At 39.7% G+C, this 14,797-nt stretch overlaps 1 protein-coding gene across 8 annotated transcripts in view; it reads left to right on the forward strand.

Moving 5' to 3' along the window:
• Positions 1-14,797, forward strand: part of eps15l1a (epidermal growth factor receptor pathway substrate 15-like 1a) — a 146,184-nt gene that overhangs the window by 83,349 nt on the left and 48,038 nt on the right. For all 8 annotated transcript variants that reach the window (XR_003596731.1, XM_028026750.1, XM_028026749.1 and 5 more), the window contains 4 exons: positions 6,119-6,191; positions 6,351-6,512; positions 12,353-12,550; positions 13,306-13,485. Coding sequence is in view for 7 of the 8 variants with exons in the window: in XM_028026750.1 (XP_027882551.1) it covers positions 6,119-6,191; positions 6,351-6,512; positions 12,353-12,550; positions 13,306-13,485 (613 nt within the window). In the remaining variant the exon portion in view is untranslated. The remainder of the gene's footprint in view (positions 1-6,118; positions 6,192-6,350; positions 6,513-12,352; positions 12,551-13,305; positions 13,486-14,797) is intronic.

The raw sequence follows: 14,797 nt of genomic DNA on the forward strand, positions 1-14,797 counted from the left end.
AAACAAAGCAGCACAAAAGAAAATTTTAATGCCACGATCCTGCACTAATGAAGTACTAACAACTCAGGCTTAGCTGCAATTTTTCACGTGGGTGAAAAATTGAGGTGAGGTGGGTCACTCACCTCACTGAGCTCTCTCCCTCAACTGTGTTTGGGGAAATATTTCATTAACATTAGTGACTTTTATCTTACTCAGAATTTTGTAGCTACCAGCAGAAGGGTGGTTGTAAAAATTATTTATATTCTTTACTGGAGTTGCCACCTTTCAGAAATCGAAATACAGGATGCGCACCACAACCTGACTTTGACTTCTCAGGAGTAGCCAGTGTGTGATGTTTGCCTCTAGGCAACCAAAACTGCGGGATGCTCCAGCAGCACAGGAAAGCAACAATTGTCAAATTAAAAACCATTCTGTATTGTACGTGACAGGTGGCAAATCCCAGTCTGTACTATAAGAATCTGATTAAGATTAGAGCCTAAATATGTTCTATTTCCAAAACAGATAGGCTACGTAATGTTAGCCAGCTAACAAATTACTATTGCTATCCTAGCATATCAACTAACAGCTAGAAAAAAACAAAACACGTACCTTCATAGTCAAACAGGTATCATTCAGAGAAGTATTTGTCCAGTTTAGAATATGTTGCTGAAGAAAATTTGTTTGAAAATTGTGATATATCTTCAAATCGTACTTGTAGCAGATGTTTCATAGACCAGAGACTGCCTAAACTCTATCCTCCTTCTGTTCTGACTCGATTTACTAATCATTGATGATTAGTAAATCATCAATGATTTATTGTACTAGTACTAGTAAATCATCAGCTTCCTTTTTGATGTACACTGTTGCGATATCACTCATGTGACACAAGCCAATTGCCACTGTTGTACATCTTAAGAAATACAATTTATATGTTTTTGGTTTTTTTGAACTGCCATGTGTGACTATGGTGTTAACGATTACAGGCCTTATTTTGTCAGGTTCACTTGGAGCTGGAAATGCTGGAATTCTCCTTTATAACTTATGTTAAATTGTATTAAGATCATTAAATGAAGCATTTTTATCTTAACTTACTAAATCATCAGTCAATTGATAGGGTAGTGTCAATCCCTCAGTTGATAGCCTTTGGAGTTGCTGTGGATGATTGCAGACCCGTGGAAATTGGCAAATTTTATTAAGCGAACATTTAAAGAATTTTATGCTTTGGAATGAAATTTTGTTTCAAAACTAAGGACGTCACAATCAGGATTTGTTAATTCTCTGTCCAATACTTTCTCAAAAGTTATATGCTTCTGTTAACTGTGTGCATATAGAACTGGGGGTTTGCAAGGAGAAAACATCTTCTTGCTTCGAAAAACATGAAGGTAATTAATTATTATTAATTAATGTTTTTTATAAATAACCATTCATTATTTATTCAACAGTTTCCATGGAACACAACGACTTTCAGCTCACTTAACAGCCTGATAAGTTACCGGTATTGCGGAAAATAGAACATCAAAGTCATATTGACATAATGAGTGACTTCCTCTGGAGTCTTTCCACCTGGAGAAGATATCAAAATCACTAGGATCTCCATGGATTATGGTTGGGCTCAGAAAGAAATGCAGGTGTTGTGAATGTTAACAGAAACAAGAAAGCTGGAGACGTCTACAAGCCAGGCTGGGTAAATAAAGTTATAAAACACCACTCCCCATCCCAGGGGTGCCGCCAGGAATCTTGGACACCATGGCAAAAAAATTAAATTGGGCCCCTCCTGCGCAGCTGCTGTTACAATTTTTTGAGTCTATCTGACCCATCAAACGTGTCACAATTTTAAAGCTTTGCTTTCTTTGGTCCAATACTGATACCAGTACAATATTTACTGGTCATGAATTTTACATCCAACAGTCCATATACCGTATGCATGTGGGTTGCTTAATTTTTTTTCTATTAGTTTTAGATACTGAAATGTCTCTCCCCACCAGCAACAGTATTAGGCAACATGCAAAATATACATGAAACAATCCAGACTTCTAAAAAATGCTATGTATTTGCATTTTATTCAAGCTGCAGTATAGCACTTTAATAAGAAATGTGTTTTCTCCATATTTATTAAAGTTGACACCATGTCTTGCCAGTTTGTTATGAGACAGTTAATCTGTGAAAAGAATCAATCTCCTCCACTTCCTCCCTAATGTCCACCTTTCCCAAACTGCTGTTGTGTTGCGGAAAGGTGGCTGATGGGAACTGGTGGATCCCAACAATCTTCACTTTCAGCCCTGCTTTGATTTTCTTTTTTTCCCCTTTGCTCTCTGATCCTGTTAAAGTTCCCTTTTTACAATTGAAATTTGGTGTCTTTATTTCATTTATTTTTGTTAATTCTGTTAGTGCCACATATGTTGCTTTTACTGCTTGGATTTGACCTACTTTACTTTTGGAGGGTAAGACAATGTCATGAGCAGTATCATTGTTCACTGAGATTCTGAAGCAGGACCAGGAACCGTGTTGTAGGCACACTATTCCTTCTTTAACCCTTAGTCCTTCTGGTAGCTGTGACTGTGACAGAGGTTCATATAGGACTCCTTGCTGACCTGCAAGTGGACCAGCTCGTGTACTTCACTTCACCATCTTCATCTGGCCAGCTGGGATGATGAAGTTTTCTCTCGATGCTTTAACAGTACTTATGCCCTGTTCCTCATTTGTATTTCTCATGACTTTTAGAAATACCTCTGCCTTCTTACTTTCAATAGAAAATGCTGTACTAACAACTTCTGTAATGATGGGGGGAGGATCTAGACCCATTTTTAATAGGTACTCAATCACATTGTAACCAATGATAGGTTCTTCTCCCACCGCATCCTCTTCAGCAACTAGAACTGGCACCCAGGGCTCTAGCTGTCTTTGACTCGCAGATGGTCATTTAAATTTGACCTCAACCCAGCCAATAAAAGGGATTGGTGTCTTATTCACTGCTCTTCCATCCAATATTCCAGGTCCAATAATTTCAGTGAGACTTCTGATAGTAACATGGGGGAGATTCTGCTTTCTCTATTTTTCACTCATGAGGCAGACCTGTGATCCAGTATCCCATAGAGCTCTGGTTTCCACTCCATCCAGCTGGCAGATAATGGTACACTTCTTTCCAATCAAGTTGAGCAGTTTGTCTCTTTGTGATGGAGAGAGGAGGTTGATACTAACACTCTAATTCAACTCAGGTGCTGCGTGTCTCACTCCATTTAGGTTCTGAATGGTATGTGATGTCAGTGGTAGGCTGGTGTCCATTTCCTGTTTGGTCATTTTCCTTTTTATCATCTCCTGTTGCTGGCACAGATGTCACACTGCTCACAGACATATCTGCCTCTCCGGGCCTTTCTGATGTGTTTTTAACAAATCTACACCCACGTGATAGATACCCACCTTATCCTCATTTGAAGCAGTGGTCACAAAACTCTCCTCTATTGTTGTCCTGGCAATGTTTACAGCCACATATCCGACTTGGTCTTGATTTGGAAACAGGTAAATGAGAGTCATTAACCAGTCTCCTGATGTCTTGCATCTAACTTTTAAGTTGTCTGATGGCGTCTAGGAGATCGGTTTCTGTGTGAGAGGCAGGTAATTGCACTTTTCCAGTTTTATTTTTTTTCCTGGTGGAAGATGGCTGTTCTTGCTCCCAAATTGGTCCAATTGTTGTTTTGGGAACTGCCTGTGTTTCTCCTCTAACCTCCCTAACTTTCAGATCTTTATTATTCCTTCTGAATTTCTGTTGCCTTTCCCATTCAATGCTGGCTGCCTGATTAGTCTTTACTATAAGTACATCATCTGTAACTGTCAGATCATCCAGGAAGTTCTTGAGCTGGTATTTAACATTATCATTAATAAGTCCTGTTCCTACTGCTCTCAGAAACTTCTTTTAAATCAGTTCTGGGCCATAATCCTCTTCTGAACCAGGTTCTCTAGATGCAGCGAGCAATCTTTCTTTTAACTCTATTACTTTAAACAATAAATTTTGTGGAAACTCATTACTATCCTGTGTAATGTTAATTAGACGATGGTACAGGTCAGTGGAGCTGTCTTCCTTGTAATGCCCCTTTAATGTTGTACGCAACTGTGCAATAGTAAAGTCTGTTTTGATCTCTAGCATACCATGGAGGGGTAAACCTGGGCTAATAGCTCTGACTACAGCCTCTATGATCTCCACTTCACTGTGATTTCTTTTTAGGCCCATTTCAATCTGATGGATCAGGTTTGAATAGGACAGTTTGTCTCTCTGACCTCTTTCTCCAATTTGGCCATTAATTTTAAACTTTCTTCTTACTGTAACTTCTGGTGGATGTGCTGCAAAGGGGTTGGCAGGTTGTGTTGGAAGTGGTGATGTTTCCTGTTTTTTCACTTTGTTTTCCAATTTTGCCATTTCTCCCTGTAATTTCTTTGTTGCAGCCTGAAAACTTAGCTGTAATGCTGCATATTTTTCTTGCAAACCTATAAGAGCAGCATTATCCTGATTCACAGCATCGTCAACCATCTCTGACATCTCATATTCGCTCACTTCTTTAGCTTTTGATATTAATCTGCTGAGGAATTCACAAGCCACATCCTCTTCCTCACTCTCTATAGTTGTATTTACAGCTGCATCTATTAGTCTGATCAGCTTGTGCTTTCTGGTCTGATTTTTTGCTGAGACTTTTCCATATAAACACATCTCTTGTAGCTGGTCCACTTTCAACTGCACCAGGGCCTCACTTAGCTGGTCCTGCAGTTGCTCCAACTCCATCGCTGGTGTGCCACAGTCTCTCTCTCTCTTTACTGAAGCACGGCTGATCCCCGTACGGGCCACCAATTTTTGTTGCACACTTGATGATTACTCAGTGTGGTTTTCACAGGTTCTTTTATTCGATGAACGCTGTTAAACAAGAGCAACAGTGAGCGCCTCCGCTGACCAGCCGTTACTGCGCTAAGTTGCCGTTGGCTCGCTGAGTCAGGAGTGCTCACCGTGCTCTATATGCCAACTGGTGGCGAACTGCTGTAACTGCAGTTTAATGCATCTCTCAGTTCAAGAAGAAGTGCAGCTTATGAATATAGTCAACAGTCTTTAAATAAAGTAAGAAAAAGGGAGGGGGTGTAATTATTTCTAATGTCCATTCTGTCACACTACAGCCAACTCTGTCCTCTTCCTCTGTTTGGTCCTTCTCACCTTCATTACTTCTTGTGATTTCTACATTCGGACAGACAGCGTATTGCACGGGCGAGGAGGTCTGATTGTACGCTAACCCCTCCCCCCCCCCAGATATGGTATTTTATTTATGTAATCATTAGTAATTTCCGCTATCAGTAATGTTGTGTCTACCAAAGGACTCCTCTGGTCATTATCTTTCATTAAAGCCCTCATTGATGACTGTATGTTGAAGAACTGAGGAGTTACAGTCATCGGAAATTTGTATATGAGGTGTTGTCCAAGTGTGCCATTTGGAGACTCTAAATGGAGACTCCAAATGGCACACTTGGACAACACCTGTACATTCTCAAAAATAAACATGTCCAAAATGACATTTCTTTTTTGTGCTATTTTGATCAGTCTTGAAATTCATGAGCAGAATACTTTATTCTACAGATTTATTGTATTTTCCAGTCCATACATTCAACACTCAATGTTCATTTACAAGAAATAAAAATGAAAAATCTGGGTGAAGCAAAATGTTTCAATTTCTTTTGTGTTACAAATGTAATAGCTACAAGCTGCTTACAGTTAAAGTATTTTTGACTGCAAAAATAGAAAATTTTGCTTGTCATCTTCATAAAGAGACCAAGCTTTGCATGTAGTATAAATTGTTCAAGAACAGCAGCTGGTTTAATTTGGGTATACCTTTTCAGGCGTTTTTGGTGATTTAGGGGGTGAGGGTTAAGGACTTAATTTCCCTTTGGGACAAATCAGGTATTTTTGAATTGAACTGAAATTAGTTGAAATTCTTTTGACACACCAGCTTATTAGTAAAGTATGCAACCTATGCCATCCAAATGTGCTACAAATTGCGTCTAGTTCTTTATGCATGTCATAATTGATGTTTGATTTGTTAATTTTTGTGTCATTACTATGCTGATTCATTTACATGTGGCAAATGATTTTATTGTGTTTGTGTCTCAGGGAGAAGTACACTCTGGATCAGGATATTAGGGAGATGGAAGAAGCTATCAGACAAAAGAGTGCTGAGGTGCAGGTGAGGACATTTTCACAGTGTTCTACATTTCAAACTTTTTAAAATTATTAGGCTACTATAATATGAAAAGCTAGGAGTTCATGGATACATTTACATGTAAAGGTTGCAGGGGCTGTGACTGGTTTTATAATTTTTTTGTTTTAACTAACGATCTATCAGGAGATGCAGAATGACATGGACAGAGAGACAACCAATCTGCAGGAACTGGAGGCGCAGAAGCAAGATGCTCAGGACCGTTTGGAGGAGATGGAACAGCAAGAGCATAAATTGGAAGATATGTTGAATGAAGTACGCCAGAAGTGCAAGGAAGAATCTCAATTGGTGAGGAAAGAAGAACAAATTTGTAAATGTGATTTTATAGTTAAGATATGAACATGTGCTGCAAAGTAATAATGTTTTCATTTGCTACATATCAAAAATATACAGTAACACTTGCCTGGAGGACATTAACAAGGATGGGCAATTATTTTTCCAAAGGAAGCAACATGAGAAATTTGAATTTGAATCACATATATGCATCTTTGCGTACTGATTTAATTCCCCTTTAAATTTGCATTTAAAGGGGCTTTTAAATACAAATGTATGTGTCACATAGTGCCATTGTATAGCACAATCAAGTTGTTATAAAATTGCTATATATAAAAATTTAAACTTTGTAATTTAACACTTTGAAATTGGGCCTCTATTTCACTAAAAACATGCCGGCCCTCGAGGACTGACTTTGGACACTCCTGTCCTAGACAGTCCAGAAATAAGGCAAGGTGATATAGTAGCCTTCCAAAGGTTCTCTCTCCTGGTGCAGTCACTATTTGGTCTGTTACAAACATTAGGACTTGAGGGAGAAATCGGACTGAACTGTGGCCCCATGTTGCCTGTTTAGAGCAGGCAACATGGCTCTAAACAGGCAAGCTTGGTTAGCTCTTTGTTCTGGAGGCAAGCAAGCTCCTCCAGAACAAAGAGCTAACTTCCGTCGACATCAGGTCAAACAGCCTGGCACCACCTGTATTGCTTATCTGATTGGCTTCGTCATGAGTCATGGAGCCAAGGGTTCGACAGCCAACCTGGGAGGGAGAAGGGAAGAGGGAGCAAGGAATGAACCTGCAAAAGGGAAGATGCCCATACCTTCAAACAGACTGTAACAGTCCTACATAATGTGAAAGGACCCTCAGAACCAGTGATGTCAGTAACGCGTTACAACGTAGCTCCGTGACAGAAATGTAAACAATGGAGGGAGGACAGCGCATTTTGTTGCTGGAAAAACAGGAACTATTATGAGTTGCTGTCGCCAAGTCCGATTATTATAAGCAGTTTTGGGCTTGTTTTTTCTAAAGTCGCTTGCAAATTTAATGAGTCGCAGACTGCACCTTTTTGAACGTGAAGTTGCTCATTATTGGCACAGCCAATAATGCCCCATACAACCAGCCCAACTGGGAGCTCAGCAGCTGTCCACACCCAGCTTCGGTGGACCCTTCAGGGATCAATCTTTTCATGGGCTAGCCAACGCAGCTTGCCCTATGCTTGTACACATCCTCCCAATCGGATGACTTATTTAAGCATGTAGCTTAAATAGTTACAGATGTGTTTCTTTTTGCACATCTGAAAAGAATGTGACCTGGTCAAAGCAGGATCTGCAAGCTGTGCCTCTGCTCATAACTAAAACAGTTCGCATAATGGTGGATAGGGTTATAAGGTATGCCACATCTATTCTCTGCCATGCATATATATCGCCATTGAATGCATCAAAGGAATCTGTCATGACCATGCTACAAAGCACAGCGAGTCACCCATTAATGGATTCCTATCAGGCAGATCCTTGCAGAGCAGAAATGTAGAAGTTGATTCAATCGGGAGCTGCAAAGGAAGTGACATCAAGCACGTCATCAAAGGAGATCTGGTACATTCCCCATCATCTCGTCAGTCATAATGGGAAGAATTGTCTAGTTTTCAACTGCTCTCACTTCACCTCTCACCTTGGACAGTCCATGAATCAGTTTCTGCTGCCTGGCAGCCCCCCAGTAAGGGGGCTACTCTTGGAGCCCCCTTACTGGAAGTCCTGGTCAGGTTTCATGAATATCCTATGGCTGTCAGTGAAGATATCAAAGGGATGTTCCATCAAGTACTTCTCCCTGAAAATTGCCCCCTATTGAAGTTCCTTCGGTGGGATTTAAAGGTGGATGAACCTCCTAAAATCTTTGAGTGGCAAGTCCTGCCCTTTGCGACAACCTCAAGCCCCTGCTGCGCAACATTCACTCTACAGCATTGTGACAGAACCATTGAGAACTGTTTCTATGTGGACAACTGCCTACACAGTGTTAGCTTGCCTAGAGAAGCCAAAATCCTTGTAGACTGACTGACAGAATTGCTGAAATTAGCAGGTTCAAGTTATGCCAAATGACTTACAACCCAAGGATTGTAAGTCATTTGCCTCCTGAAGCTAGATCACAAAGTCTGGCTCTACGGCTGGCAGAAGACAAATCCAACTCCTCCGAGACAACACTTGGGCTCAGTTGGGATTGGAATACAAACTTCTTAAGCTACAAACACAGATCTGTGTCCTTTGAGATGCCAACTCTCCAAAATATATATAGAATTTTTGCATCACAGTATGACCCTTTACATTATCTGTTACCTTTTACTACTCGGGCCAAATGCCTCCTTAGGCACTTGTGCGATAAGAGGCATGGTTGAGCTGACTCAAACCTCCCATCCACACTCCTTCAAGCTTGGACTGATTGGGAGGCAGAACTTCAGTTTCTACCTTAGCTTACCTTCCCACGTGCTTATGCTCCTACTAATGCCAACTTAGAAGGGGACATCCATGAAGTGCCAGTCTTCGCAGGTGCATTAGGGAAAGCGTCCATAGCTTGTACAAGGACTGAAGAGTGTGGCGGTCAGGTTCATCTCACCTTCATCCTAGCTCGCTCCCATGTAGCTCCAAAACTGACCCTCTCTATCCCTCGCCTAGAGCTCTGTGGATCTATGGTGGCAGCACAACTGGCCAGTATCCTGAAGAAAGAACTCACCTCAGCTATCAAAAGGACAGATCTGTGGTTGAACTGTCTTCAACTGGTTGAACTCACAGTCCTGCTGCTATAAAATCTTTGTAGGAGCCAGGATAGCTGAGTTTTGACATAAAACTGTATCTGGCACAATGTAGACTCTGAGCGGATGACCTGACATGGAGGAAGACTGTGGCAGAACTCAAAGTGCCAAACTGATGGTCTAACCCTTTCTGCTCCGCAGTCCCAACACATGGCCAGAAAAACCAAACTCTGAACCCTTTAAAGAGGAATCTGAGCTTTGAAAGACTGTTCACATCATGTGGAACAGCTATCACCTTAACACTTACCTGTCAGGATGGAATGCAGTATAAAACGTGGCAGGATGTTACTGTTAAAGAACTTTGTGGAAAAGCGCTCTCAACTTCTCCACCTAGCACTGAGGAATATAAAGTTGCTGAACCTTCCGTCCTTAGGCGAACTCAACAGGAGTCATTTCGAGAGGAGTGTCATGTGCTTTCTGAGACTAAATTGGTTTCATCCCAAAGCTTACTCACTTTGGCACCTGAAATGGACACCTCAGTTGTCCTTATTAGAGTAGGAGGTTGATTATGACGTCTAGAAGGTCTTGATGGATCGACACTGCATCCTATAGCCTGGACCCTCCTTGCCTCTTCACCCGTCTTCTCATCCAGAAGTATGACATCCATCTTCATCATCCAGGCCCTGAATGGGTCTTTGCAGAGCTGTGGAGATCTTATTGGGTACTGCATGGAAGAGAAGCGATAGGCAAATACCAGTGCACCTGTCCTCAACCCTCGATTCCTAAATAGCCGATCTTCCTGCCGCTCAGCTTAGGTTATATAAACCAGCTTTTTCCTCCACTGGTGTATACTGTTTCAGGCCCATGATTGTGAAGATAGATGGCATGAGAAACGCTAGGGAATCATTTTCAAGTGTCTGACTATGAAAATGATTCCCATAAATAAATTTGGATCTCATAAATAACCTGGATGCAAATGCTTTCCTTATGGCCCTCATCGCCAGAAAAGGAACGCCTGCAGATCTGTGGTCTGACTGTGGAACCTGAGGGACCCCTACCCCAGGTGGTCTACCTAGAGATAGAAAACCTCAGTCGAAGACGTTTGTGGCACTCTCAGATTCTTGCTGATTATTTCTGGGCAAGGTTAATCAAAGAACACCTTCCTGGCTTACAGACAAGACAAAAATGGCAAACAAACCCTCCTGAACTCTTCTGCAAAAGGCAGTCGTTATGGTTGTAGACCCCCAGTTGCCCTGAGCCTTATGGCCGATAGGTCATGTGATCAAGATTCACCGTAGTGATGGATTTATTAGATCTGAGGATGTGAACAATAATAGACATAGTATCTACACTAGACCAGTTGCTCAGTTGGTCATTTTACCAGCCATGCCATCTAAAGGCATTCCTCAATGCTTATTGTGAACATTCAAGGACACTGAGGAGAGCAGAAAGTCACCCCCTGAAACTAACAATTAAGCTTTTTATGTTTAGCAAACGTGTCACCACATTTGAGGGTGACAAATGTCTGAGCATGTATAAAAGGCTGACATTTCCTGTATTTTTTTGTAATATTGGTTTAAAGATTGTTCTACGAAGTGATGTAAGCCTGAGTTTAGTGCTGCGTTGCCAGTCCTGAGGGTAATTTACTACTTTCTGATCAATTCGTTGCACTTTTTGGTGTGATGGACTGCGTTGGACTGTTGTAGTCCTAAGTGGTAGGGTGCTCTGTAATGCAAAAGCTCTGAAGCTTGGAAACTGCAGCCTTGAGGAGGAGCTGCATCTCAAATGCACTGCTAGGTCAACCTTGGCATTTTGGACAGCTGAATGGTTGTCACGGGAGATTAAACATGCATGAAAAGAATCAAGCCAACACTCCATGTATGTTTATAATGAGGAAATAATATCATAACATGATGTAAAGTAGATTTTACAAAATACTGACCCTTTAATGAATGTTCACAATAAGAATTGAGGAATCTCAGTTTTTGCCATGTTTAGTCAAATTAACAAAAAATGGCAGCATCAATTTACATTGATAACCAACAGTAGTTCATTTCCATTAACCGTAAAATTAAGTAAATTGAAATTATGCTAATAAATTTGCCCAGTGAAAACACAGCAATTTCGAAAAACTAATAGAAGATGAGTTCTATGGTTGAATTATGAATATGTGTCATGTAGCTCTTTATGTCTGTCACTGCCACTATTGTTAATGACTTACGGCATGAACAAGTTTGTTCATGTGTAATTCTGATTTCATTTGTTATTTAATGGAAATACTACAGTTGCGAAATTGTGTTTTCTCGACATCAGCAGAATACAGACAAAGATTTGCGCACATTTGTAATAAAAATGCAGCAAGTAAAGCAATCATATCAAACTGTCAAGCAAACAGCTCAAGTGTGGAGCACAAAATTATTACACTGTTTAATATTTCCAGAAATAATTTAGAAAATGTAAATTTTTTATAGTATTTCTGAAATAGTATCAGAACTTTTGAAACTCTTGAGCTATCTTTTGAAACTAGTTAGTCTGAAACTAAAGCTGTGAAGCTATAGTAAACAGCTTTATGGTCAATTTCAGTAGAGAAATATTTATAAGTCCGTGCTAGTTAGTATGGTCACCAATGACATCAGATAAACGGTTATTCTGAAATGGTCAGTTGTCACTCTGTCATTTGCACATTAATCAGTGTGTATCTGATCTTAATTGACTGAGCTAAGACAGTCCTCTTGACATTGATTGGCTGTCTTCGACCGGCTGCGGTGCATTTCGTCAGACGGCGATTGGAAGGAGGCAGAGGAGTTTGATTTTTTTTCACAGATTATCTGTCTCATATATCGTCACGACATGGTGACAATTTTAATAAACATGTACACAATATTTTAGTAGTTTAGTTGACTGCTACTAATTTATGGCAACAATGTATTTGTTGGTAACAGTAACTAAATTATTGATATTTTTGGAAATGTATTATTGTCATTATTTTATCATTAATAATAATAATAATAATAATACTTTCATTGTACACTACATATTGAAAAAAAATACTTCCAGTATAAAACATGCACTCTGCAAGCACTTATGTCATTTCTTATAAATTCTTCTTTTTGCTATAGATCTCAACTCTTCAGAGGCAGATCCATTCCCAGGAGTCAGATTTGCAAAACCAGGAGGAAGAACTTAGCCGAGCAAAGGCTGATTTGGACCATCTACACCAGGAGGAGAGACAGCTGGAACAGAGCCTGGCTGCTGGCAAGATTCAACTGGAAACCATCATCATTTCTCTGAAGTTGACTCAGGATGAAATCAACCAAGTAGGGGTCATTCTTTATTTTCTATTTTGATTAATTATTTTTATTACTACTAACATGGGCTCTGTGGTGTCCTCTGTTTCCTGTCATATTTTTCTCACACATAATGGGCACCACTACCAATCAGGGGTGGAAATTAGTACCTGCCACTGGCCAAATGCGGGTGAATGTATGAAGTGGCTAAATTGGAGCAACGCACCCGCCACTACAATGGCTAAAAAATGCTAAACACGTATTAATAAGATATTAATGCATCAGTTTTATGAGGCTGGAGTGTCTAAAATACCCCCCACAGGTAGGGGGTATTTTAGACCCCCTGCCTGCCATTGTTGTTTTTGAAAGAAAAAAACAATGGCTGATTGTCCGATCAGAGAGACCTTCAGAGGCTTCCAACACAGCTTGAATTGTAACACCAGCCATAGCTCTATTACAATTTTCAGTAACTAAAGGTCCCAAAAATGGAAAAAAAATAACTGTGAACATAATGCATACCTGGGTGATGAAAATAATTTTATTGCATAGATACGTTTTATTGTATTGGTTATAAAAAAAAGTAAGAAGATCATTAAAAAGAGATGCTACACTTATTCTTTTGTATTTTTCTTGAGCTACTTAAATTTTCACATTTAGTAATTTATGGACGGTGGAACACCTGAAAACATTTCCTCTTCTTGGCTACACAAAGGAAGCCGTTCAGAAAACATGGGTGTGAAAGAAAGAGAAGGTTTTGTATCAACATGTGTTTTTGTATTCTGCAGGCTCGCGGCAAGTTATCCCAGATTCAAGACTGTCAGCAGGAGATGTCTAAAGGAATTGAGCAGTACAGCAGCACCTTAAATGGTACCAATGGAGGCAGTATGACAAACCTGGCCGACATGAGCGAAGGCTTCAATGACAAAGAGAGTGGAGGCTTTTCAGCTGCAGGGAAGGGTAGACAGGTTAGGAAATTTATACATCCCATTGTAGATCACATGTTCCTATTTTGATAAAATTATGTATTACAAAAATTTAAGATGTAATAATTTCTGACTAGGATTCCTTATTCTCTCATTCATTTTCATCAGGTCTTTATCTCATAAGGTGTTTTTAAATGTTGGATAAAATATCTTTTTTCTTTTTTTCTCATAGTTATACTTTTCTAATTCATCCGTATTTCTGTACACTGACAGAAATATGGGTATTGAAAATTGTTAAAATGTCTTTGAAAGACTTCCTTGAACTTAGGATCTTTCTTAATGTAATGTTGTGAAATGGATGACATCAATACACTGGTAAAGCTTTGTTCCATAGCTTGTCTATCAGTGGCATTTAAAAATGCACTGTTGTTTTCAAGGATTGAAGGATTTTTCTATTGTCATAACAGCTCACTTTTACTTGTTAGTGGTATTAAATTTGGACTCAGGTCCCACTTTAAGAAGCTTAATAAATAAATATAACTAAATAGGTCTGCACAGTGATGCAGTTGGTAGCATAGTTGCTTTGCAGCAAGAAGGTCCTGGGTTTGAATCCCAGCCCAAGGTTTTTCTGCATGGGGTTTGCAAGTTCTCCATATGTTTACATGGGTTCTCTCCGTGTACTCTGGCTCTGGCTTCCTCCCACAGTCCAAAACATGACTGCCAGGTTGAATGATCTCTCTAAATTAGGTGTGAATGGTGTGAATGGCGTGCATGATTGTTTGTCTTTTCGTTATCTGTGTTTCCTTCTGATGGACTACCAGGGTATACTCTGCCTCCTGCCTGTTGGCACCCAGCACCCCACACAAACCCGCCAGAGATAAGTGTGTCAGATAATGGATAAATAAATAACAGAGAACAGATATAAAATATAATATATACACTATGTTTGCACATATAGTACAAATATATAATCTATGTACCTTTTATGACCAGGTGCTGGTCATAAAAGTAGAATATCATGAAAAAGTTGATTTATGTTAGCAATTCTTGTCAAGAAGTGAAACTTGTTTTTTTATTCATTACACACAGACTGATATATTTCAATTGTTTATTTCTTTTAATGTTGATGATTATAACTTGCAACTAATGAGTTATAGTCATTAGTAATCACAAGTAATGTGATTACTAATCACAACTAATCACGATTAGACTAATCAGATGGATGATTACTAATCACAACTAACCAACCTTTAAAGTTTATGATGTACAGTAACATCTAGACCCAACAGTAGAATCATACTTCAATAAGATCAATGAGGTTGTGTTTTTATGTTTTGTGTCATGCAAGCTTTGC

Source organism: Xiphophorus couchianus, chromosome 9, assembly GCF_001444195.1.
Source record: "Xiphophorus couchianus chromosome 9, X_couchianus-1.0, whole genome shotgun sequence".
In the NCBI taxonomy this organism is placed as follows: Eukaryota; Metazoa; Chordata; class Actinopteri; order Cyprinodontiformes; family Poeciliidae; genus Xiphophorus; species Xiphophorus couchianus.